Source organism: Simochromis diagramma, unplaced genomic scaffold (assembly GCF_900408965.1).
Source record: "Simochromis diagramma unplaced genomic scaffold, fSimDia1.1 OVJJ01000323.1, whole genome shotgun sequence".
Classification (NCBI taxonomy): Eukaryota; Metazoa; Chordata; class Actinopteri; order Cichliformes; family Cichlidae; genus Simochromis; species Simochromis diagramma.
In genome coordinates this window covers 829,845-853,950 of record NW_024386770.1, presented here as the reverse complement: position 1 = coordinate 853,950, position 24,106 = coordinate 829,845, and the positions used below count along the sequence as shown (strand labels likewise).

The window sequence follows — 24,106 nt, the reverse complement described above, 5'->3', positions numbered from 1 at the left end:
CTACCACCGATCGCCCCGTGCATGGGGCTAGACGGCCAACACGTTAACGAGCTAACTGCGCTAACACACTAGCTCCCACCCATGTAATTGAGCATTGCATGGTACATCCAACATACTGTTTTACTTTAGTCCATGACTCGCTTACCTTCAGGGTCATACGTCACATGAAAACCAAAATAATTCCAAACGCCAGATCTGAATGAGGGTGGGGGAGGTCCACTTCTGTCTCGCTAGCTTGCCCTGCGCTCTTCCTTCTGACCATGCTGTCTGTGTTGAGTGCTCAGTGAATCTGCGTTCGACTACTCCGCCTAGGCTGCACTCTCGAGCCTAGGCGGAGTAGTCAAATGCAGATTCAGTGAGCGCTCAACACAGACAGCATCGTCAGAAGGAAAGTTGATAAAATAAATTACAAATTTTGTATTGTTCTTTTTTTTTATCCCCTTTGGTTTTCTTTCTTTCTCTCCCTCTCTTTCTTTCATTCTTTCCCCCTGTCCTATCCCACAGTCATGTCTGTCCCGTTTGCAACTGAAAATAAAATAAATTCATAATTATAATAAAGGTCAATCAAATGGACCAATATGATGATCCACTTGGTAAAATAAATCCTCTTGGCATCTTTCTTGGCCTCAAGACAACAATTCTGATGGCTATAGATCCAAACGGGACACATAAAAAAAAAAATAAAAAAAAAAAAAATTAAATTTTTTTTTTTTAAATTGTATTGTTCGATACATATGCGTACCGAACCGAAAGCACTGTATCGAACGGTTCGATATCGATACGAATATCGTTGCACCCCTAATTAATATGTAAAAATATTAATAGATATATGAATACATTTTGACCTCTAATTGAGTTTCTCTATTACATCCTGTCAGTTATGGATGTTAACTGTGAGAGTGTAAACTGCCATTTGATAAGTGCCATAGTTGGAAATCTCTTTCTAATCATGAAATGACACCTCACATTTATCTGTTGACCCTTTTTAGGGGCCCGACCCACAGGTTGGACTAGTGTAGCTGTATTCAAATCAGAGTGAACCATAAATACTAAGATTGAGGCTGTTTCATGGAACAATCCTCTAAAACCACAGACCGTATCGTCTTGCAGCCTCCATCAGTTTATCAATCATGTCCTGTGACTTGTGAATCGGTTCCCTCACTTTAATAACATGTTCCCTCTGTTCCCTTGTATTCTGAGAGCAGTGGGTACCTTGTGAGTCTTGGATGCATCTCTGTTTTCCATCTTCTTCTTCTCCTTGGACTTTTCTGCTGTCCCAGGATCAGTCTGAGGAAACCAGCAGCTCAAAATTAAAACAGGCGATCATTCATTAACTCAGAGGAATTAATCAGAGTGTCATGGTCCCCGTGCCTGCTCGGCTGGCCCTGTGTGGCTACATGTTATGTTTTGTCTATTCTCTCTCTCCTCTCTCTCTGCTCGCTGCCTGGGCGGAGCTCATTGTGAGCTCCCGGCCTCCACCACCTGTAGGCAATCACCTGTGGCTCCTCACCTTGTTTGCTCCCGCTACTTAAGGCAGTGACTGAGAGCACCTCGCCACTGGACTATTGAGTAACGCTCGTCAGTGCTACTTTAGCCTCAGCCAGTTTTGAGCTCTGTCCGTGAAAGTTCCGTGCTAACTCTTGTTCTCTGTATGCAGATTTCTCGTGCTTGGTTTGGGGACTCTGGACGCTTTTCCCGACTCCTCTCTGCACCCCTGGGAACCCTGGCCCCCTTCTCCTTCACCTGTATATAGTGCACCTGGAGTGTGTAAATAAACCTGTTTTTCTGAGATTTCAGTCTGCGCCGAGTCCTCCCTGCTCCTCCGTGACACAGAGTTATGTTGATGTACTGCAGGGACTTTGTGTTAAACACTGTATGAGAATATGAATAATCTGTCAGCATGGTTTCAGCTTCTCTGTGTTAATAAATCTTATCAGTTACTTATATTTGTGTTCAGTTGATAAATCTGTTTTTCCATAATCTGTCCCCTCATCTCATTATTATATTCATCTGTTCCCTCAGTGTCTCTGTGTTTGTCACATCATCACCTTCCTCCTCTTCCTCTGATTTGAGGAGATATAAAAGCAGCAGAATAAATGACCATACCTGACGGAGGGAGTGGTTCGGTGCTGATGATGATGATGATTTCACTCCTACTTTGTCAGGCTGGCAGCTTTTCTGCTTGCCTATAAGAGAAGAAACTGTGTTACTCTGGTTTGAAGGTAAAACCCTCAAATCTGTCGGTTTAATATGATTGTTTGTGGATCAAGTCCGATCCAAACTGGCTTTTGGAGCCTGTACTGTCAGCTCTGTGGTGGCCAGTGAGCCTCATCTTGTGTTTGAGGTTGAGAGATTACCAGATGTAGTCAGGCTCACGTCGATGCACAGCCAAACACCAGCCCAGCATCAGATGTGCAGCCACATGGAGACTCAGCTGAATCTATGAGCAGAGCTGTGTGATCACAACCTGGGCGTGAGTTGGATCTGGTGCCCTGCTGTGCTCTGGTGTTTAGTGAGGACGTGCTGGGAGCTCTGGTATGACCTTCAATGAAGAGTCAGTATGGGCCGAGTTACCGACCTCAACTACTGAGGCAGCTACATGCAGCTGTGGCTGTAAGGTTTTTGGTTCCTGTTGTGGCATGAACAATGTGGCGCCACAAGCCAACCATCTCCTGTCGAGTTTGATTAGCTTTTATAGACTTTGAGTTTTTGAGTCAGCTCACAGACATCAGAAGGTCAACCAGAGTTGCTTTGATTGACAGGTCTTTGCTACACTGCATGGATATCCGGGTCAGAGCCTCTGGATTAGCGTGGTGGTCCCACGTTTTAAAGAGGGGGACCAGAGTGTGGTTCCTGCAGTGATCAGGACTCACACTCCTCTGCCTCCCTGGGAAGGTCTGTGTCAGGTTACTGGAGCAGGTAGATCATCCTCACATTCTGGATGATGCACTTTTCATCCCAGCTGGCAGCACGGGACCAACACTTTACCCTCACAATGTGAGGAGGTTTGGCTCTCTTATGTCTCTTGTGGTCTCCTGCTATGGATGTCTTGTAGGAGGAGCTCTGGGAGGACCGAGTGTCAGGCCCGTTGTTACAAGTTATTCAGGGATATGCAGGAACTGACAGTAATCACACTCGAATGCAACCAAAACAACTGCACCAAGACCCTTTGGACGACACGTTCTCGGTCCTGTTCCAAACAAATTACCAGGAATGCTACAAGGTTGAAACAAAGCGCCTTCCCGTAGCCACGCTTTGCATTCTGGGATGCAGCAGGATGCCATAGATGTCAGTACAGGCGAGCAACCAGCTGTTTATGTAAACTCTCCATGTTATCTACTAGTGCAGTTTTTTACTTTTGTGGCTGCTGCCTTCAGACATGTCTGACCAATGAGTGGACTCAACGTTCTCTCATGGTTCGAGAAACATTTTGGTTCACTTCGGTTTTTCTGTGATCAGAAAAACCAAACTATAGGTGTGAAAACAACATTAACCTTCAGCAGAAACACTGTGACTCCATACAGATAGATGTTCACCTACCAGCTTCACCCTTTCTGTCCGCTGACCTCAGAACAGTTTCACTCTGTTCCCTCTTCTTCCCTGAAAGTCACATTTTTAAAGGTTGAGCACACAGGTTGTTAAAGTCGTGTGAGGCAGCAGTTTTCTCCACAAAGTAAGCATGAAACCCTCCCAGTGGTCCCTGGTTTAATCTGGGAACATGTGATGTGTATCTGGCACTTTCATAAAACATTTTTCGACCTTTCAAGAAATGTGGAATTACAATAAAATGAATAAACATGAATAATTAAATCTTAGATTCTCATTTTAACACGAAGAAAGAAAAAAAGACCTAAACATCAAACATCTGTAAAAACCTCTTTACTATCACTTGCACTGACCTTTAAAGCTTCTGCTGTTGCTCACAGACCATCTGTAGAAACTTCACATAAACATCAGGTCACAGGATGAACTCACCTCTTCTTTCATTCTCCTGTTTCTTCTTCAGTCTTTCCACAAAGGGGCGCAGTCGGTCCTGAACTTTTTGGTCCCTCCGAGGTATCCGATCCATTATTTTATTGATTTCATGGACAGATGTTTCCACTCCGTACTGCTCGATGATTACTTGGGGCATCTCTTCTCTGGGCTTGTCCGTCCTTACATGTTTGGGGATACCCGACAGAAAAAGCATCATCTTCTTGTACTGTGGCCCATCGAGCTCTTCGAGGATCTCGGTCAGAGCTGTTTTCCACTCTTCCTCTGAAATCGTTGACATCTGACACACGGACAGAAACGCTCTGTTACACCAGCTCCATGAACCCAACACACACTGAGAGGTGAAAGCAAACTGTGCAGTTTTCACTGCACCTCACATTCATCTGAAAAGTTTCATTTCTACTTTCAGCCTTGTTTTAACACTTATTGAAACGCAGTTTAAAGGCCCCGCCCTCTGAGAGCTGTCATGTAAACACAGAGTGATCTGTGTGTTCTGTTTCCAGCTGTGGGAAATCGACTCGGCAGCAGATCAGAATCACAAACAACAACATTTACACAGAGGCTCTATAGTCAGTGTTTCCTTTGCACTGAGCCTTTCTATTCTCCATGAGGGCAGGTGTTGTTCACCAGGAGGACCCGAGGACCCCGTCTGTCACACCACTGACCTGCTGGAGGTCATTTTGTAGCTCCGGCACTGCTCATCCTGTTCCTCCTTGCACTAAGGAGCAGGTACACATACACACACTGTATACAGGCTTTTGCAGAGCCATAGAGCAGAGGTGCTTTATTCATCGTCTGCAGAAAAAAAAGCTTCCCTGAAGCAAACTTCCTGATGGGAGGAGATGCTGCCCGAGGACAGAGCTGCTGTGCCAATGACACGCACTGCCAGGAAACAGAACCCATAACAGGCGACAATCTGCTCTCACATTTCTTTGTTCAAACCACAAGATCAACAATAGTTTATAAATGTAAAATTCTTGACTATAAAACATTTCTTTTGTAACACCTTTCAGGGAAAAGCATTTAAATAATACTCACTCCTGCTGGTTTTCAGCCACAGCTTAGTTTACGAGTTTCAGAGCAGCAAACTGTTTGAGGAAGGCGGGAAAGCTGCTCAGTGTCATATTTCACTACTCGGCGTCTGTGTGATGTCAGCGCGCAGGTCGAACATACCAACTTACCTTTTATATCGTTTGCTTGTCAAATACACACTGATCATAACAGATACACACACACACACACACACACACACACACACACACACACACACACACACACACACACACACACACAGATTTTTAGCACTGACTGTTCAGAGTTAAATCTTTACAATCTTTATAATCAGAGTCACAGCTCCCATCCACCCCCACCCTCATAAATAATGGTTTGGTCCACAGCTGCCCTCCAACTTTACAGCACACTTCCTGTCTTCTGTTGAAGTAACACACATAAGTAAGCAGAGCTAAAGCAGAGTGATTACAGTTTACACATGTGAGGATTTGGTTCAACTTTATTTATACAACTCAAAATCACAACAACAGGTGTCTCCAGGTGCTTCATACTGTAAGGTGAGGTGGACACTGGGAGATAAGAATTACATCACAGTCCTCCAACACACACCATATGTTACACCCTGAAAAGGGGCTGAAAAGGGGATAAGTCAATGACAACGCTCAGACACGATGCTTCTCTTTCAGCAGCTTCATTGCGAATGAGGCATCGTGGCCAGAGTTCCCCTTCCGGGAACGGCAGATATAACGAATCAATCATGATCACTAAATCACATGGATTATTCCCCAGGCTCGACAAGTGGATCACAGATTGAATTTTACACAGGTTGTAGTCACATTAAGGATTGTTATCCGGTTGAACATAGTCATGAACTCTTTTACCGTTTTAGCCTGTGTTACATTACATCTCTTTGATGGGACTTCTTTTAACCTTGTTTATACATTTACATATTTGAAATACATTGAATAATACATTGGGTAACTTTTAACCACAACTTTTTACTCCATTATGAACTTCAACAAATAATCAATCTATCACACATACACAGGAGTCGTATTAACTACAGGATGAATACATAGTTCAGCACAAAGATGAAGCTTCTCACATGAATGTTACATCCATAGATGGGAACACAATACAATCTTACATAAACAGCAGAGTCCAACAGTGTTTGTGGGCAAGAGTGCATGTGCATGTGGAGGTGGGGCAGTCAGTGAAAGGCTGATGGTGGAGGTTCAGAGTTTGTATGTTTGGGGGGTTCAGAGGTGGATGCAGGTCTGGAGTTGGTGTGTGCGAGAGCAGGGAGTGAATTCAGCATCCTGACTGATGGATGAAGCTGTCTCTCAGTCTGTGGCCTCGAGGCTCTTCAGTCTCCTTCCTGATGGCAGCAAACTGAAGAAGCTGTTGGACGGATGAGTGGAGTCACCTGTAATGCAGAGAGATGAGGCGGGTGCTGTAGATGTTCTGAAGGGAGGGAGGAGAAGTACCCACGATCCTCTCTGCTGCTCTCAATACTCAATAACTTTTTCTGGCAGGACCCAGTGCAGGAGCCAGACCACACAGGGATGCAGCTGGTGACGATTCTCTGAATGTTGCCTCTGTAGAAGGTTCAAAAATGTAAAAACAAATTCAGCCGCTAGCCTAACTGATCCTGCCTGATGCCTCCGCGCTTACCCCTCTTCTGCTTCCTCTTGCAGCACCTGACACGTTTCCACTGTGGGTGAGATCTGGGAGTGGGGGTCGCTGATGGTAGATGCCTCCGAAGCACTCCGCAGTTCCTCAGTTAGCGGGCTCTTCTGTGTGGTGCTCTGATGTTGGCTGCACCCTGTGTGAAGACAGGTGCAGTGTTGATGCAGTCTGACAGCCACGGGTTTGATAGACCTGTAAGTTAACAAACATCAGCTCAGTTACTCTGTGATCATAAAGGAGACCCTGGCTTTACTTTGTACTGTTTCAGCTGAGGTCGTCAATGAGCATCTTCTCATGTTTCTTGAGGATTTGGTAGAAGGCTTCTTTGGAGGCATCGCCAGCTTTCAGAGGGCCGCCGTAGAGCTTCCTCATCTTCTCCTGAGAGGTCTGCAGAGCTCTGATTTTATCATCGCCACGGGGCAATCGTGGCTCAAGAAGTTCACCTTGTAATCGGAAGGTTGCTGGTTTGAGCCCTGGCTCCGACAGTCTCGGTCGTTGTGTCCTTGGGCAGGACACTTCACCCGTTGCCTACTGGTGGTGGTCAGAGGGCCCGGTGGCGCCAGTGTCCGGCAGCCTCGCCTCTGTCAGTGTGGCTACAATGTAGCTGCCATCACCAGTGTGTGGATGTAGTGTGAAGCGCTTTGGGGTCCATAGAGACTAAGTAAAGCGCTATACAAATACAGGCCATTTACCATTTTTCTTTTTTTAGTTATAGTAGAAAGAAAAATGCTCTATAAAAATAAAGGTTATTGAAAATAACAAATAGTCATAAACTGTAGTAGAAATAGTTACTTGAGTGCAGTCATATTGTAACCAGTGTTGGGGAGTAACGGAATACATGTACCGCCGTTACGTATTTAAAATACAAAATATGAGTAACTGTATTCCGTTACAGTTACCGTTTAAAAAGGTGGTATTTAGAATACAGTTACTTTGTTGAAATAAATGGATTACACTGCGGTACTTTCCTGTTTCATTTTGTCGCAGGTCAGGACTGTTTGGTTTTGTTTGACAGCTACGTTCTGTTGTTCCAGGCGGCAGCGTTACGGTTACCATGGTTACAGGGTGACGCTCTCTCTCTGCGTGTTTCCTGGGTGAGAGAGTGCCTTTTTGTTGTTGTTGTTGTGCTAAGCTAACAGGCAGAATGCTACAGGTATAGCTCTAAAGAATGTAGCATCATGGGCAGTGTAGTCCGTGCTGCAGGGAGAATGGACTGCTTATGTTACGTGTCTGTGAGCGCAAGGAGGGAGAAAAAGGAAAAGTACGAGTTGTCATCGAGCAGAAACGGGAGCTGGAAGCATGTAAATATAATAATAACCACTGCAGCCAAGAAGAGAGCCTGACGAGCCCAGCTGTAAGTAAGCTATTAAGACTCGACTGTACACCGTGTTCGTGTTTTCCTCTGAAACAATAAGTTCCGTTGGAGCCTTTCAACGCCTCTCTCTGTCTCTCACAAGAAAAGTTGACCCACACAACAAAGTAAAGCTATTTTTCGGCTACGAGCCGACAGGGAACCAACGTATTAGCCAGAGCTTTACTACGGTTCGGAGTCGCGGACCTTCAGTAACAGTAATAAATCACAGCAGTAGGACATTCACGTAGTTGTAAACAGCATGATAATATATTAAGTAATCCAAAGTATTCAGAATACGTTACTGTCATTGAGTAACGTAACGGAATAGGTTACAGAATACATTTTAGGGCATGTAATCTGTATTCTGTAATGGAATACATTTTAAAAGTAACCTTCCCAACACTGATTGTACCATAGTCGCGACTGGTCTTTGCGTTGACCATCTTGAAAAAGTCTCCATGTGATATTCCACTGAGCTGCTTGATGTCTTCAGATGATCCTGATGGCACCTGTGCAGTCTACAAGTTCAAACTCTTGCTTGAATTTTCTTCTTTCTGTGTTTGAGCTTCAGTTTGATTTCTCCAACTGATCCAATCTAAAGAAAAGAAACAGCAATTACTTGTTACTACGTGGTCTACACGATCAATGGGTAACAATTTGTGAAGGGAGAAACGGATTCATTTCTTGTGAGGAGCAAAAAAACATCAGTGTGATCCATCCTATTCATGACTACTTGTGAACAAAATAGAAAAACATATCAGTCCAAACTATCACAAAAGCTGTCAGTCTTATGCCTATAGCTGAATGGATGCTAACAAATTCCCAGTAAATAGAAGATGTATCAAACCTTCTCTCTTCTGAAAGAAATATCATCTATCTGAAAACTAGACCACACGAGCATTTGTTGAACTGTGTGAAAGCATCTGATATGAAGACAAAGTTAAACTTTAGACTAGCAGAATTATCAGATATTGTAGGCATCAGACAAACTTACATCACAAAACAAGTCAGATGCTGTGATCATCCAATGAAAACTCAAAAATTCACTCACCCATGAAGGGATTTTTATCTCCTTTTTAAAAAAAAAAGAAAAAATAAATAGTTGATAAATGCTCAGTTACTAATATTGGAAGAATTTGACTTTTACATGAGGAAAGATTTTATTAGTACATTTTCACGCATGTACTCATAAACTGAATATTACAGATGTGTCGTTTCCACATCTGTTTTCATGAATGCACAAAGAGCTATGAGGGAATAACATCCATGTTTGTCACATAGACAGTATGACTGTCCACGAAGAAATAAAATGATATAAGTTATATGACCAAACAAGTATGTTTCATAACTGCTACCTTGTCAGGTTTGGTTGGTTCATCTGTAAAAGACGAAACACGAGTGGACGAGTTTCCATAGTTACCTCCTCACTGCTCATTTCATTTGTTCTCATTTTATTAATCATCACAGTTTACATGTTTTAGGGAGTATGGACATTTTATTACAGCTTATTATAAGTGCAGGGAGTAAGTTATTCCATTTATCGAGAACTTGTTCTAGTTAAATAATAAATAGGTCTGAATGCATTAACACTGATGTAGACAGGCAGCAGCTCAGTGTCACATGTTCAATAATCAATCGTGTTTGGCTGCAGTTCATGAATGTAGATATAGATATGTCTGTTGGTCCGTGCTTTACTGATATATCACTTTTATTCAAATATGACATTTACATGCTCTATAGAGCAGACACTTCACTTTCCATTGTTTTTGTATATTTGTGTATATATATATATAGATATAGATATAGATAGATATATAGATATAGATATATATAGATATATCTATATATCTCTCTCAAACACACACACACAAAAAAAACCTCCTGTACATGGATGACATCAAGCTGTATGCCAAGAGTGAACGAGACATCGATTCACTGATCCACACTACCAGGCTATACAGCAATGACATTGGAATGTCGTTCGGACTGGAGAAGTGTAGTCGGATGGTAACAAAGAGAGGGAAGGTAGTCAGAACTGAGGGGATTGAACTACCAGAAGGCAACATTGCAGACATAGAGGACAGTTACAAGTACCTGGGGATCCCACAGGCGAATGGGAACCATGAAGAGGCCGCTAGAAAAGCTGCAACCACCAAGTACCTGCAGAGGGTCAGGCAAGTCCTGAGGAGTCAGCTGAATGGTAAGAACAAGATCCGGGCCATCAACACGTACGCCCTGCCCGTGATCAGGTACCCTGCTGGGGTAATAGGCTGGCCAAAGGAGGAGATAGAAGCCACTGACATAAAGACAAGAAAGCTCCTTACCATGCATGGAGGGTTTCACCCCAAGTCCAGCACCCTGAGGCTGTACGCTAAGCGGAAGGAAGGGGGCCGGGGACTGGTGAGTGTCAGCACCACAGTCCAGGATGAGACAACGAACATCCAAGAATACATTGGGAAGATGGCCCCAACTGACCGAGTGCTCAGTGAATACCTCAGGCAGCAGAAACCCAAGAAAGAGGAGGGAGACGAGGAACCATCATGGAAGGACAGGCCCCTGCACGGTATGTACCACCGGCAGATAGAGGAGGTGGCTGATATCCAGAAATCCTACCAGTGGCTGGACAAAGCTGGACTGAAAGACAGCATGGAAGCACTAATCATGGCAGCACAAGAACAAGCTCTGAGTACAAGATCCATAGAGGCTGGGGTCTATCACACCAGGCAAGACCCCAGGTGCAGGCTGTGTAAAGATGCTCCAGAGACAATCCAGCACATAACAGCAGGGTGCAAGATGCTAGCAGGCAGGGCATACATGGAACGCCATAACCAAGTGGCCGGCATAGTGTACAGGAACATCTGTGCCGAGTATAACCTGGAAGTCCCGAGGTCAAAATGGGAGACGCCCCCAAGGGTGGTGGAGAATGACCGAGCTAAGATCCTGTGGGACTTCCAGATACAGACGGACAAAATGGTGGTGGCTAACCAACCGGACATAGTGGTGGTAGACAAACAGAAGAAGACGGCCGTAGTGATCGATGTAGCGGTTCCGAATGACAGCAATATCAGGAAGAAGGAACACGAGAAGCTGGAGAAATACCAAGGGCTCAGAGAAGAGCTCGAGAGGATGTGGAGGGTGAAGGTAACGGTGGTCCCCGTGGTAATCGGAGCACTAGGTGCGGTGACTCCCAAGCTAGCCGAGTGGCTCCAGCAGATCCCGGGAACAACATCGGAGATCTCTGTCCAGAAGAGCGCAGTCCTAGGAACAGCTAAGATACTGCGCAGGACCCTCAAGCTCCCAGGCCTCTGGTAGAGGACCCGAGCTTGAAGGATAAACCGCCCGCAGGGGCGTGCTGGGTGTTTTTTGTTTTTTTTTGTTTTTTTTGATAGATAGAAAGAAATCTGTGTGTGAGTAACCTACCAGCGTCAGTCTTTTTCATCTGTGAGTCTGAATCAGTTTCACTCTGTTTCCTCTTCTTTTCTGAAAAACAAATGAACACAGTGATTGTCAAATGATTCAAACTGAGATCAAATGCTGTAGTTTTAAAGTCAAGTGTTCCCCTCTCCTGCTTGTTGGAGGCTCGTAGTTGCTCCAGATGTTTTCATGTCTCTTTTCCTATAGAGCGTGCTGCTGCTGTGATGCAGATGTCGTCTGGATGGACCTGTGGGGCCTTCACAGAGGTCCTCGTTACCTCTGCTATGTGCACTAATGGCTCCGCCCCCCACGCCTTGTGTAAATGTTGATCTTAAATTTCTTTACAATTTTCCCCTGTGGGTCTTTTTTTTTTATTTAAATTTAGTGTTTAAATTATTTTCAAACCATTGTCTTACATTTTTTCTTAAATCATTTTAGAATAAAATTGTTTGTGCTCATCAAACCTTAAAATTTCCTTCTTCCTCCTAGCGTTATTCCTGCACTGTGGGGTCCGCTTTTCTGCAAAGCCGCCTCCATTTAAGGGCGTTGTTCAGGTTGGCGCCAATCTTCCTTACGTCGTCTTTGATTTGGTCCATCCATCGCCTTTTTGGTCTGCCTCTTGGTCGCCAGCCTTGGGGCCTGAGTCGCAGCGCTGTTCTTGCCATCGAGTTCTCGTCACTTCTGACCACGTGCCCATACCATCGCAGTCACGCTCCTTGCATCTTCCCCGTGATGCCTAGCTGCTTTCGGATGTCGATGTTCATGACGTGGTCACATCGTGTTAGGCCCAGGCACCATCGTAGCATCCGCATTTCCATTGTGTGGAGGGCCTCTTCGTGCCTTGCGGTGGGCACCCAACACTCTGATCCATAAAGAGCCACTTCTTCCGTATCCAACTTCTGCAATTTAGAAATGAATGTATAGATTCTAATTGTAATGCATATAAATATTGCACATTATATTTTCTGTTATCTACCTTTGTTGGCCTCATCTTCTCTGTATTTTGGTCTGTCCATGCTGGGCTGCAGGTGTTTGTGGACTGCATTATCCCTCTTTGGTGAGTAATCCATTACCTCACTGACTTTCAGATTTTAAATCTCAGTTCAAGTTCTCTGTTCGCACCACACTGAGCTACACTTTTTTTTTTTTTTAAAAGGAGCAAAAGAAGAATTCTTTGAACTAGATGAATTTTCCAGCTGTACAACGATGATAAAGTATTCACAGAATACTCACTTTTACTTGTTTTCTGCTGTAGTTTTGTCCTGCTGACAGATTTGGTTATTTACAGGGGAGTGAGTGAGGGAATTATCTACAACAATGAGGGAACACTGTTTACAAACACGGAAAACTATGGTTAACACGGCAGACCATGAACACAGGACACATGAACTTGAATGGCGCGGACAGGATTATGCAACAGTTCTAGGGCAGAGCTCTAGACTAACTTTTTGCCACGGTTGCACTGGTGCGCCTAACTTTTTTTTCTTCGGCGCACCCAAATTTTTCAACCGCATCGCTTAACACCGCAGTTTTACATGTGCACTTTTTGGGGGGGAAATTGCTGTCCATACAGACAATATTGATCAATCAATAAAGTTACGTTGAAACCAAGCACACCATTGTTGTTCTTGTGACATTACCAATAAGTGTGATGTGTCACATGACCCTCTTCCTATTGAAAAAAACAAAAGTTGTATCCAAGATGGCCGACTTCTAAATGGCCACCATGGTCACCACCCATCTTGAGGAGTTTGCCCCTCACATATACTAATGTGCCACAAACAGGACTTTAATATCACCAACCATTCCCATGTTATTACGCTGTATCCATATAAGTGGCCCACCCTGTAGGTTGAATATTTCTTTGAAGGCTTCACTCTCCTCTAGTTTTGCTCCTTTACTGTTTGTCCCACAGTTTACGTTATAACTGCATGTTTGTATTTTGAATATTGTCTTTTTTAGTGTTTACTTCCTGACTAATCTCAAAACAACTAAAGGAGGAAGCTTAACACACAGCAAGACTGAGATAAAGGATGGTAATGATATTTCATGGTGGAAAAGCCACGGTGGGCCGGCACCATGAGGAGACTCCATGGAAGCAGAGAGCTGGGAAAGAGTCACACAACAGAGCTGAGCTCACTGCCTCTGAGCCCCACGAGTGCTCGCCCTGCTTTCTGTCTGCATGAGGATCTGTGTCACTTTACTGCTGACTGTTGCTTTTCCTGTGACAGGAAATCAGACACAGGAGGATTTTGTAAACAGATTTACAGAACAAACAGTTAAATCAGAGCCTTTTTTATTCCAACATAAACATTCCATCATCCTCAACATCAGAGCCATTAGTTATGATTAATTATGAGAATCTACTGCATTACAGCACTGACAACATGAATATAAACGTACAGTTGTTACACACAGGAAAAAAGATGACAAGAAAAATCAAGAATAACCAGTTAGGAAAGAAGAAAGAAACAGCACACATTTCATGATTCGGAATATAAAACTGATTCAAGAGAGATTTACATTTTTTATTGAAACTCAAAATCTACTCAAGTTTTTCAAATGTCATGAATCCAGTTCAGACTCTCTGCAGCCGCAGCCTGAACACTGGAACTCATCTTTACTTCTCCTTCGCTTTAATCTTCATGATCTTGTTTCCCTTTATTTCTACATCTGCTGAGAACGGCATTTTCTCCAGCAGTCTGTCCTCAAAGTCGCCCTCCAGTCTGACACCAAACGCTTTTGCCAGCAGGGATGAAGTCGCCACAAAGGACTGCACCTCTCCGCTGCCGATCTGTGCATCCACCTCTGTTTCAGTCTTCTTGGCGTCTTTGATCCCAATGATCTCGATTGTGACGTTCTCGACTGTGGCACTTTGAACCTGCAAAACACCAGATTGACCGTAGAGATCAGGACATGTTGAACCAATAAAACTGAAGAACTTGTTATTTAAAAAAGTGAGCAATGATGATTTCATAGTGAGTCTCATCCTGCAGAAGAACTCCAAATCCACCATCTTGTCCTGCAGCAGACAGTCCTGGTTCTGCTCAGGTAACAGCACATGAACGTGTTCTGGAGTCACCCTCCAGCTCACAGAGCAGAGCAAAGACTGATGTCACCAGCTGGAGTCCAAGATGGTGGAGATGAGTCTGTCGGACCACAGGGAGACCCTCACAGTGAACCACCTGGTGGGGACACTTAGAACAGGTACGGCTGGATTAACTAGAGAGCAGAGACTCAACAACAGTGAGGAAATGTTGCAGTAGGAGGTCAAAGCTGACAGTCTCTGCTTTGAATCAATACCAAATATTAAAACACATTTCAAACTGAAGCCAGCATCAGAAATTACCTTAAAAATTCTGGTGAAATCTGTTGAGTTCAGCGATACTGAATCATTGTAGTGACTCGTCTTTACATTGACCACCCTGACAGAGTCTCCAGGTGATTTTCCGCTGAGCTGTTTGATGTCTTCGCCCCACAAAGTGATCCTGATGGAGCCTGTGCCGTCCTCAAGTTGGAACTCTCGCTTGTCTTTCTTTCTTCGTTTGTTCTTCAGTTTGACTGTTTCAACGGAGCCGATCTGAACAAACCAACAACACAACATGACAATAGCTCAGAGACCAACAACTCTCCTGTGCATGTTTATTTCTGCTGTGAAGTTTGGAATCACAAATTCAGCCTCAAGCTGCTGTTAGAGGAACTTTAGCTGTTGCCACTGTGATGGCTTCATTGCTCGGCGCCAGAGTTTGACTCATGTAATAACAAGAAGAACCTCCATCTAGGACTGGGCGATATAGTTTTTAAAAAAATATCGATATATTTTTCTATGAGATATAAGATGTGACGATATCGTTTATATCGATATAGTCTATGTTACGTTATAAAAGAGGATTTCAAACTCCAGGCTGTCAGTCACGCAGTAGAAGTTGGGAACAGAGCAGCTGTGAAATCTTTGTTATTATGCTCAGCGTCTGTTAGTTTACAGTTTGACTGCACAGTTGGGAGCTCTTTGTTATGCAAAAAAACAACATTGTTTTATTTATGGATCATTATTATTTAATAAATGCTCATAATTTATTTTTGAGTAATTTTTCATGTACATCTGCGCTGTATGTTAATAAAAGTGCCTGTGTGACATCTGGGACACAGCTGTGACTAAACTCTCTGTTTGTTCTTACTTTATAGCTTTAAAAAAAAGAAGATCGAGATATATCGTATATCGCCATCCAGCTAAAGAATATCGAGATATGAATTTTGGGTCATATCACCCAGTCCTACCTCCATCCATTTCACTCAAAGACTATTAAAGGTTAGTTTAAAGGTTGATGTCATCAGAGTTTCACAGCCTTCAGCAGGACACTAAGCTAAACATGATGAGCGCCCTCACAGCTTCACTGCAGCATATTCAGGTCACACTTACCTCTCTTACTGTTCCTTCAACACTCACTGATGTCTTCTCCGCTGATCCGATGGCCTGTCCGATGGAGCAAACTGGAGTCTGGGAATAAACGAACATCTGAGCTTCCATCTCCAGGTTCTCAGGAACATCAATAGCTGCTGTCTTTGATATGACGCTCTTTTTGGTCACTTTCATGACATTTTCGTCCATGATGATCTCTCTGAACAGGTAGCAGCTCTTCTCCTGGAAACGCTGATAGCGCTCTCTTCCATACACCATCACTTTAATGCTGCCTGTTTCATCAGCCACTCCCAGGTAAAAGAAAAACTTCTTCTCCCTCTTTTTGGTTTCGTATGTACGCAGACCAGATTTCGCCACAACTTTGCCAGCTATGACTTTGTTTCCAAGGTCACCGCTGATCTTTACATCAGGGATGGATTTCCTCTGCAGGCAGATGGAGAGTCAGCTCGCAGACAAACTTACATCGCAAAACAAGTCAGATGCTGTGATCATCCAATGAAAACTCAAAAATTCACTCACCCATGAAGGGATTTTTATCTCCTGAAAAGAAAGAGTTAAACAGTAAGTCACTCATAGACTGAATATTGTAAATGTTCAAGAAACTGTTTTCAGAAATGTGCAAACAGTTATGTGGGAATCAAATCCCTACCAGCCCACAGAGCTGATCTCTTTGGTGTAATTACTTCTATCATACAGAAAGCATAAATGTCCACAAGTTAATAAAATTATGTAAAACTTGGTGTAATGTGACATGCAGTATTACATTAACTTTGAAAAAAATCACAACTTGTACCTTGTCAGGCTGAGGGCTCTTCAGTCCATCTGTAAAAGAAAGTAAAATGACAAAAGCACAAAGGTAAAGTGTAAAATGCATCCAGGACAGAAACAGCTGCGTGATGCTGCTAACAGAACGCCAGCTCTTTACAAGCAGACAGCATGCTAATGCTAAGCTAGTCAAACACCCAGAGTCACGTCAAAGGTGAGCGTATGCAGACTCCAGTCCAGCAGCCAGAGCCGAACTTTAACAGGTAACAGTCAGGCTGCAGCCTGTTTGTACCGGTTCCTGTACCAGTAAAAGTAGAATGGGAGGCAGAGCCTTCAGTTTTCAGGCCCCTCTTCTGTGGAACCAGGAGACAGACACTATCTCTACTTTCAAGATCAGGCTTCAAACTTTCCTTTTTGCTAAAGCATATAGTTAGGGCTGGACCAGGTGACCCTGAATCCTCCCTTAGTTATGCTGCAATAGACATAGGCTGCCGGGGATTCCCATGATGCATTGAGTTTTTCCTTCACTCACTATGTGTCAATAGACCTCTCTGCATTTAACTATTAGTTCTTATTAATCTCTAGCCTCATGCACAGCGTGTTGTTTCTCAATCTCCCCCCTCAGCCAAACTGGTCTCAGCAGATGCCCTCCTTCCCACTATTGCCAACCACTTGCTCATAGAGTTTCATGTAATTGTTGGGGTTTTCTCTGTATTATTGTAGGGCCTTTACACTACAATATAAAGTCCTTTGATACAACTCATTGTGATTTGGTGCTGTATAAATAAACTGAATCGAAATGGATCTAAAAAATTTATACTGAGCATTTTAAACAAATGACATCACTGTGTGTTGGATAGTTAGCTCTTGAGATGGAAAGCAGCACTAAAATCCAGCAGCACTGTTTCCTCCAGCACTTACCAGTTTCAGCCTCTCGCTCTTCATCTGAACTTGAATCACTCACAATGTTGTTCTTCTTAAAGCCTGAACACACACAGCTCAACATCAGACTTACATCAAATAAAATATTTATTCTCATGATTGTGGCCACAGCTCAGTGGCTCTGCCACAGTTTCAGGGTGTGTTTGCCTACCAGCTTCAGCCGTTTTCTCTGCTGACTCCGATTCAGTTTCACTGCGTTTCCTCTTGTTTCCTGAAACAGAAATGAATCCAACTTGTGAGAGCATGTGTGTGTCAGGTTTTCACTGAAGAGTCAGTCAACATAAAGTCTGTTTCTTTCATACCTACACAGAGCAAACGTAAAAACACTAGCAGTGATTACTGTTCAGTCTGTTCACATGTAACTCTGCATCTGCAGCAGCTTTATAAATAATACATAATTTAAGCACTTTGGTAAGAATATCTTACCAACGAAAGTCATAATCTGCCTTCAGCAACTACAAGGAGAGAGGTTACACCCCGTATATATGGACTTCCAAAGATCCACAAAGAAGCGGTCCCACTCAGACCCACTGTTAACAGTATAAACTCTGTCACCTACAAAGTTTCCCAGCACCTTATCATCACTTTACTTCCATTTGTGAGAACACATCCCATCACATCAAAACCTCCAATGATTTCACCAACGAGATCCACAAACTTGCACTGGACCCAGATGAAACCACCGTGTCCTCTGATGTGGTCTCTCTCTTCACGACTACAACAAAACAGCTCCTTAGAAAACAGAATCAGTTTCAGCCCCGATCAGATTTCATGGTAACGTTCACACTCTGATAGGCACCTTCGCTCACAGCCTTTTTCCACTAGTACCTACTTGGCTCGGCTCGGCACGCTAAGTTTTCCATTTTGCAGGTTATGGTACCAGGTACCTTTTAGTACCAACTCCGCCGCGGTTTCTAAACAATCCAAGGCCATCTGGAAAATGTGATGTCAACAGATTGCAAGCCACTGATTGGCTGGTCTGGTTGATGAGTCATTTGAAAATCAAAACTGTCATTTTTGAAAGCCAGCAACAAGGAAAACTGCTGCACAGGAACAACACTGTGGTCCCAGAGTCTGAGTGAGAGTGACATGACTCTAGCAGATCCCGGGAACAACATCGGAGATCTTTGTCCAGAAGAGCGCAGTCCTGGGAACAGCTAAGATACTGCAGGACCCTCAAGCTCCCAGGCCTCTGGTAGAGGACCCGAGCTTGAAGGATAAACCGCCCGCAGGGGCGAGAGGGAATTTTTTTATACATACATATAAATATTAAAAAAAAAAAAATTCTGCTTTTGCCACTGTGCGGTTTGGGATGAACTAGACAGGAGAGTGAAAGCAACGCCACCTACACGTGCCGCACATTTATGAACTTCTGTAACAGATATGGGAGAAGATTTGATTTCTATTGTAGAAAGAAGCCACAGCTGTGTTCAGCTGTTATATCTGCCAAAGGCGGCTACTCTGATGAGTCAGAAGTTTAGAATAGATTTTATTCTATGAATTGATTCCACAATTTCTTTCTTTTTTGTGTCCCGTTTGGATCTTTACCATCAGAATTGTTGTCTTAAGGCCAAGAAAGATGCCAAGCGGATTTATTTTACCAAGTGGATCGTCATGGCCTTGCCATATTGGTCCATTTGATTGACCTTTATTATAATTATGAATTTATTTTATTTTCAGTTGCTACAAACGGGACAGACATGACTGGGGGATAGGACAGGGAGAGAGAATGAAAGAAAGAGAGGGAGAGAAAGAAAACCAGAGGGGAGAAGAGACGGTGAGAAGGGGGGGAAGAAAGAAAGAAAAACAAACAAAACAAACAAACACCTGGGTCACCTGTATGGAGAAAAAAAAACAGAAGAGAAAGCAAACAACAAAGAGCAACATAATAAAAACGGCACCATCACAATAAACTAGCTAGCAGTAGATATCAGTAGATACTAAATAATAAATGATATTGTGCAGCACGCAAGATAGACAGCGCACAATGTGCTTTGAGGCAGCAGCCAAGAAAGCTGTAGTCCGCGTCTGTGCACACCTGTGTGGATCAGCATGCTTGTATTCCACAGGTTTCTCCATGTAACGATCCACGATTTCTTTTTAACTCCAATTGCTTTTTGTACTATGCTTTACTACTTTTGACCAGAATAACACAAAAAACTTCCACAAATGCTCGATCCACTCCTGCTAATTTGGAATTTGTTCAATTGCTGCTTTACAATGAATAGTTTGGTAGGACAAAGTAATAAAGACAATTATAATAAAACGTTAGATTCAAATTTGAATATATTTAAACATGATTTATTCTATTACACATGAGATTCTTTGGAAAACCTGTAGACACCTGACCAAAAAAAAAAAAAGAAATATCAATGAGTGAACTCACCTTTTCCCCCCTCGTTTTCTTTGTTCTTCAGTTTTTCAACAAAGGGGCGCAGCTGGCCCTGGACTGCTTCATCCTTCCTTGGTATCCAGAGCATTGCTTCATTGATTTTCTGGATAGACGTTTCCACTCCGTAGCACTCGATGATTGTCTGAGGAATGGTTTCTCTGCACTTGATAGTTTTCTTCTGTTTGGGGATATCCAGACCTCCCAGCATCTTTTTGAGCTGTGACTTATCCAAATCCTCAATGATAAAGGTCAGTGCTTTTTTCCACTCTGACTCTGAAATTGATGACATCTGAGGCACAGAGAAAATAATAAGCAAAACATACTAATACTGTTGTATGTAGCATATTAAAGCCTCTAAAACCTTGTAAAAACATATAGACTAGCACAGAGCCTTTGTAGTCTATATTTTGGATGCTTCTTATTCCACTCTGTGTAGTGTGGATACATGTTGTATGTATATGTCATGTGTACTATGGTACCTGAAAAACTCTGGAAAAAAAAAAAGCATGATGAAGTCGATGTGAAACAGACAATGAATCTGCCGTTTCTGCCGGTCAAGCACCGTAACAAGTTTAGGAACAATGCTACAAATTAAAATAAATTTGTCATCAACTTGGAAATTTTCTAATTTGAATCTGGTGAGTTACACAAAGTGGAAGAGATTACAATGATTTCAAGATACACTATCCCTACTCAAAGTAATCTAGATTCCTGAACTGAACTTGAACAACAAGAAGCAGCTGAGCTGAAACTTAATCTACACGAACATTTTAAAACGAAAAGTAAAGATGCTTTCATGAGCTCATTGAAATCGATCAGCAGCATTAACTACTCAAGTAAAGTTAATTTATTTGGCTTCGTGCTGCGCACTGCCAACATTCTTAAACTCAGGCTACGTCCACAATAATAAGTTTTCTTTAGAAAATGCATCTTTTCTCTCCGTTTTGGCCTCCCGTCCACACTGAGACGGCGTTTTCGCTCAAGGAAAACGCCGTGTTTTGAAAACGCTCTCAAAAACGCACACATTTGAAAACGGTGCTTTTGCGTTGCAGTGTGGACAGCGAAACCGGAGACTTTGTGAAAACGATGACACATTTTAGTCATGTGATGCAGTCATGTGACCAATTAAACTAAGATAGCGGAGGACATTATACAGCAGTTCTTTTGTTTGACAGCCCTGTTAAAGATGACTATCAGTCTGTACTGCTCCACAAAGCTTTTCTTCAAATTCTTTAACTCTCACTCGCTTTTGCAACTTTGTACTTTTGTACAAGCGCTACATACGCTTCATCATATGTCCTCGCCTTAGCCTTCGGGAGACTTTCGTTTCATTATCTGCGTATCTCTCCGCCTTTTCATCACTATTAAATATTTTTCTTGAGGGTTTGTTTACTGCACTTCAGATCTCCTGCTCTGTCTGTGTGCATGCCCGGTGCAAAAAAACCCAAACCCTGCCACCTACTGTACTCTATGTGCAATTACACTTTATTCTAGAACAGGAAAAAAAGCCTGTTCCCAGGGGTCACGCTATTTGAGAAGGACTGACTTAAACTGATAGTTTTAGTTCTGGTGTCCTTGTTTTCCTCTCAGTTATCGATTCTGTCACTATTTAGCTAACATAAAGTAATCTATTATTCTAAGTCTGCCACTCTAAAATCTTGCACTGCTCAGGATGTAGTGCTGCTCACTCCTGCCACTTCAAGATACATTTATTTATACATGTGTGTATTTATATAGATTTACTCTGTTAATACTGTTAATTACGGTGCTATACTGCTGAGTAACTGTCTCCTGCTCATCAAACACGTTATTGCAATGTTGACCGTGTGCTAACTTGCATATGACAAATAAAACAAAGAAAACTAAAACTAAGTCTGTTAGCAACAACCAGCCGACCCGATGACGTCACGCTTCGCTGACCGAAGATGGCGCGGAACATGTTTTAACCCTTGTGTTGTCCTCGGGATTCCCATATACTTGTTTGCCATTCACCTAGGGGTCATTTTTGACCCAAGGACAACACCCTCACTGCTGCTTTCATACTGCCCGGCAGGGGCAGAGCGTGGGGGTGGCTTACTGGGCTTAAGCCCGGGTTGTTTTGTCAGAAGCCCGGGATCTTTTGGAGTGTAATTTTTTCATAGTTAGATGCCTGGCTGACAACTCTATAAAACAAAAAGTGCAAGCAATATTCGAAGCACACAGTGAACACTGTGGGAATTTACGACTGTGCGTGAATCCACCCTGATATTGGTATGATCCGAACTCAGACACTAAGCGACTGAGCGAGGGGGCGGGGCAGCTGCTGCCTGTGAGTGCGCTGTTGGAGAAACAGAGGCAGGCAGACAGAGGAGAGCTTAAGTTTGACCAGGTACTAGGCCTGCACGATTTTGCATAAAATGAGAATCACGATTTTTTTGCTTAGAATTGAGATCACGATTCTCTCACGATTTTCTTTTCCAGTATAAATATTTATTGCGCTTATTAACTGCACATCAACTTCGTAACAGTTGAGACTGAACATAAAAACAATAAATAAACATAAAAACAACAAATGTCTCACGTTTTGTTGTTGCCGCAAAATGTTGTACTGCTTGAAATTCCGTCTCCACCGTTGCTCGACGCTGCGTGTACAGAGCAGGTAGTGCAACAATAGAAAAATAGTTGCGGGACAGCACTGTGTAGCGTTTGTCTAGGGTGTTGATCATTTTCCTAAATCCCTTGTTTTGCAGTGTTGATGGAGCCATATCTTTGGTCAGGTGATAAGTGATAACCTCCGTAATTTCTTTGTGCCTGCGGGAGTTCGACGTGTATAGGGAAGCGCTATATAAGGTTCCCGTTATTGATGTTTGGCTGGTTGACCGGGACGGATTTTCTCCTGTCACTTTCTCGTCATCCCTGACGTGCTCTCCGTTGTTTTTTCCCTGCTAATTTTAGCATCACACGGCACAGCTTCTGTATCACGTGGTATAAGGCTCCGCCCTTGTCATTTGTTGAGCAGGAAGAGTGAGCGCTTGTTTTCATGCAGATTACGTCCCGGATCAAACTGCGGTACAATCGTCGCCGTCATCTTTTTTTTTTTTTTTTTTTTTTTTTTTTTAAATCGTTGTCATTTGGAAATGAGATCGCGATTTTCTAACGATTAATCGTGCAGCTCTACCAGGTACCAAAGCAAATCATTTGTACCATACAAATAATGTAAATATGACGGTGAATCACGAAAGATTGATATCAAACTGATCACTTGACCAATATTACGTTACTCGCTCTTCAAGTGAATCAACAAATGGCGAAATGAAAAGCCGAACAAATGCTATTTTTTAGAGAGTCTTAGCTCACGTGTGTTTATTTCATATTTTCAGTTCTTACCCAGTTCTTACCCTCTAAATCGGTTTCAGTTATGTACTGAAATATAAGAATGGACATTAGAGGGTTCTTTCAAAGAAAAAACTCAGGTAAATGTTATTTTATATATTATGCTTTGTATGTTGTTCAGTATATTTCTGTGCAAAACAAGAGGGATTTCAGTACACAGCAGGATATTCACATTTGTAACCAGATATTTACACTTTAGGGAGAAAACATAAAACATTTTTACTGTACAACATCAATTTAGAGTAAACTTTTGTTTTAGATAAATATTGAAATATATTTTGAATTAGTTAAATGTCAGAATAAAGAGAGACAGAGCTTCTATTTATCATCACTTTCATCAAATGTAGGAGTACATGTACACTAAGTTTATTGTTAATTAATAAGAAACTACAGACGATTCCATTCTGAGCTGAAGAAGCTTCTGATTGGTTCGTAGAGTCCATGTGAGTAAATTGGTGGCACAGCTGTGGATGCATATAAGGCAAAACACAGAGGCTGTTTCTGTGACATGGGAAAATGAAGAGATGTCAACCAAAACACCAGGAACAGAACTGTGGAGCTCCATAAGTGTGGCTCAGTTTGAATACAATTTGGTGCCATTTACAATTTAGAAACACAGACAGTTTCTCTCTTTACTCTTAAAGTTAACAAATATGTTTTTATATTTATCTAAAAAATAAACATTTAGTCTGATTTGATGTTACAATTAAAAAAGTGTTTTGATCTGAAGAGTAAATATCTGGTTTCAACTGTA

The 24,106-nt window shown here is 42.6% G+C and overlaps 1 protein-coding gene and 2 long non-coding RNA genes across 3 annotated transcripts in view; 1 reads left to right on the top strand and 2 right to left on the bottom strand.

The window, feature by feature from the left end:
• Positions 1–24,106, bottom strand: part of LOC120737631 — a 30,117-nt gene that overhangs the window by 4,898 nt on the left and 1,113 nt on the right. Inside the window, exons 2-13 of the mRNA XM_040038457.1 lie at positions 19,975–20,269; positions 17,740–17,799; positions 17,568–17,630; positions 16,675–16,703; positions 16,401–16,421; positions 15,882–16,304; positions 12,024–12,027; positions 7,920–7,923; positions 3,976–4,007; positions 3,541–3,600; positions 2,107–2,186; positions 1,213–1,287 (exon numbers count right to left, since the gene is read on the bottom strand). Of these exons, the coding sequence (XP_039894391.1) occupies positions 1,213–1,287; positions 2,107–2,186; positions 3,541–3,600; positions 3,976–4,007; positions 7,920–7,923; positions 12,024–12,027; positions 15,882–16,304; positions 16,401–16,421; positions 16,675–16,703; positions 17,568–17,630; positions 17,740–17,799; positions 19,975–20,269 (1,146 nt within the window). The remainder of the gene's footprint in view (positions 1–1,212; positions 1,288–2,106; positions 2,187–3,540; positions 3,601–3,975; positions 4,008–7,919; positions 7,924–12,023; positions 12,028–15,881; positions 16,305–16,400; positions 16,422–16,674; positions 16,704–17,567; positions 17,631–17,739; positions 17,800–19,974; positions 20,270–24,106) is intronic.
• LOC120737878 lies at positions 1,172–1,791 on the top strand. The gene is made up of 2 exons (XR_005696861.1): positions 1,172–1,578; positions 1,658–1,791. It is a non-coding gene; the product is annotated as an uncharacterized LOC120737878 (long non-coding RNA).
• Positions 12,216–12,923, bottom strand: LOC120737882. Its single transcript, XR_005696865.1, has 3 exons — positions 12,695–12,923; positions 12,438–12,597; positions 12,216–12,360 (listed from the first exon to the last, which is right to left on the bottom strand). It is a non-coding gene; the product is annotated as an uncharacterized LOC120737882 (long non-coding RNA).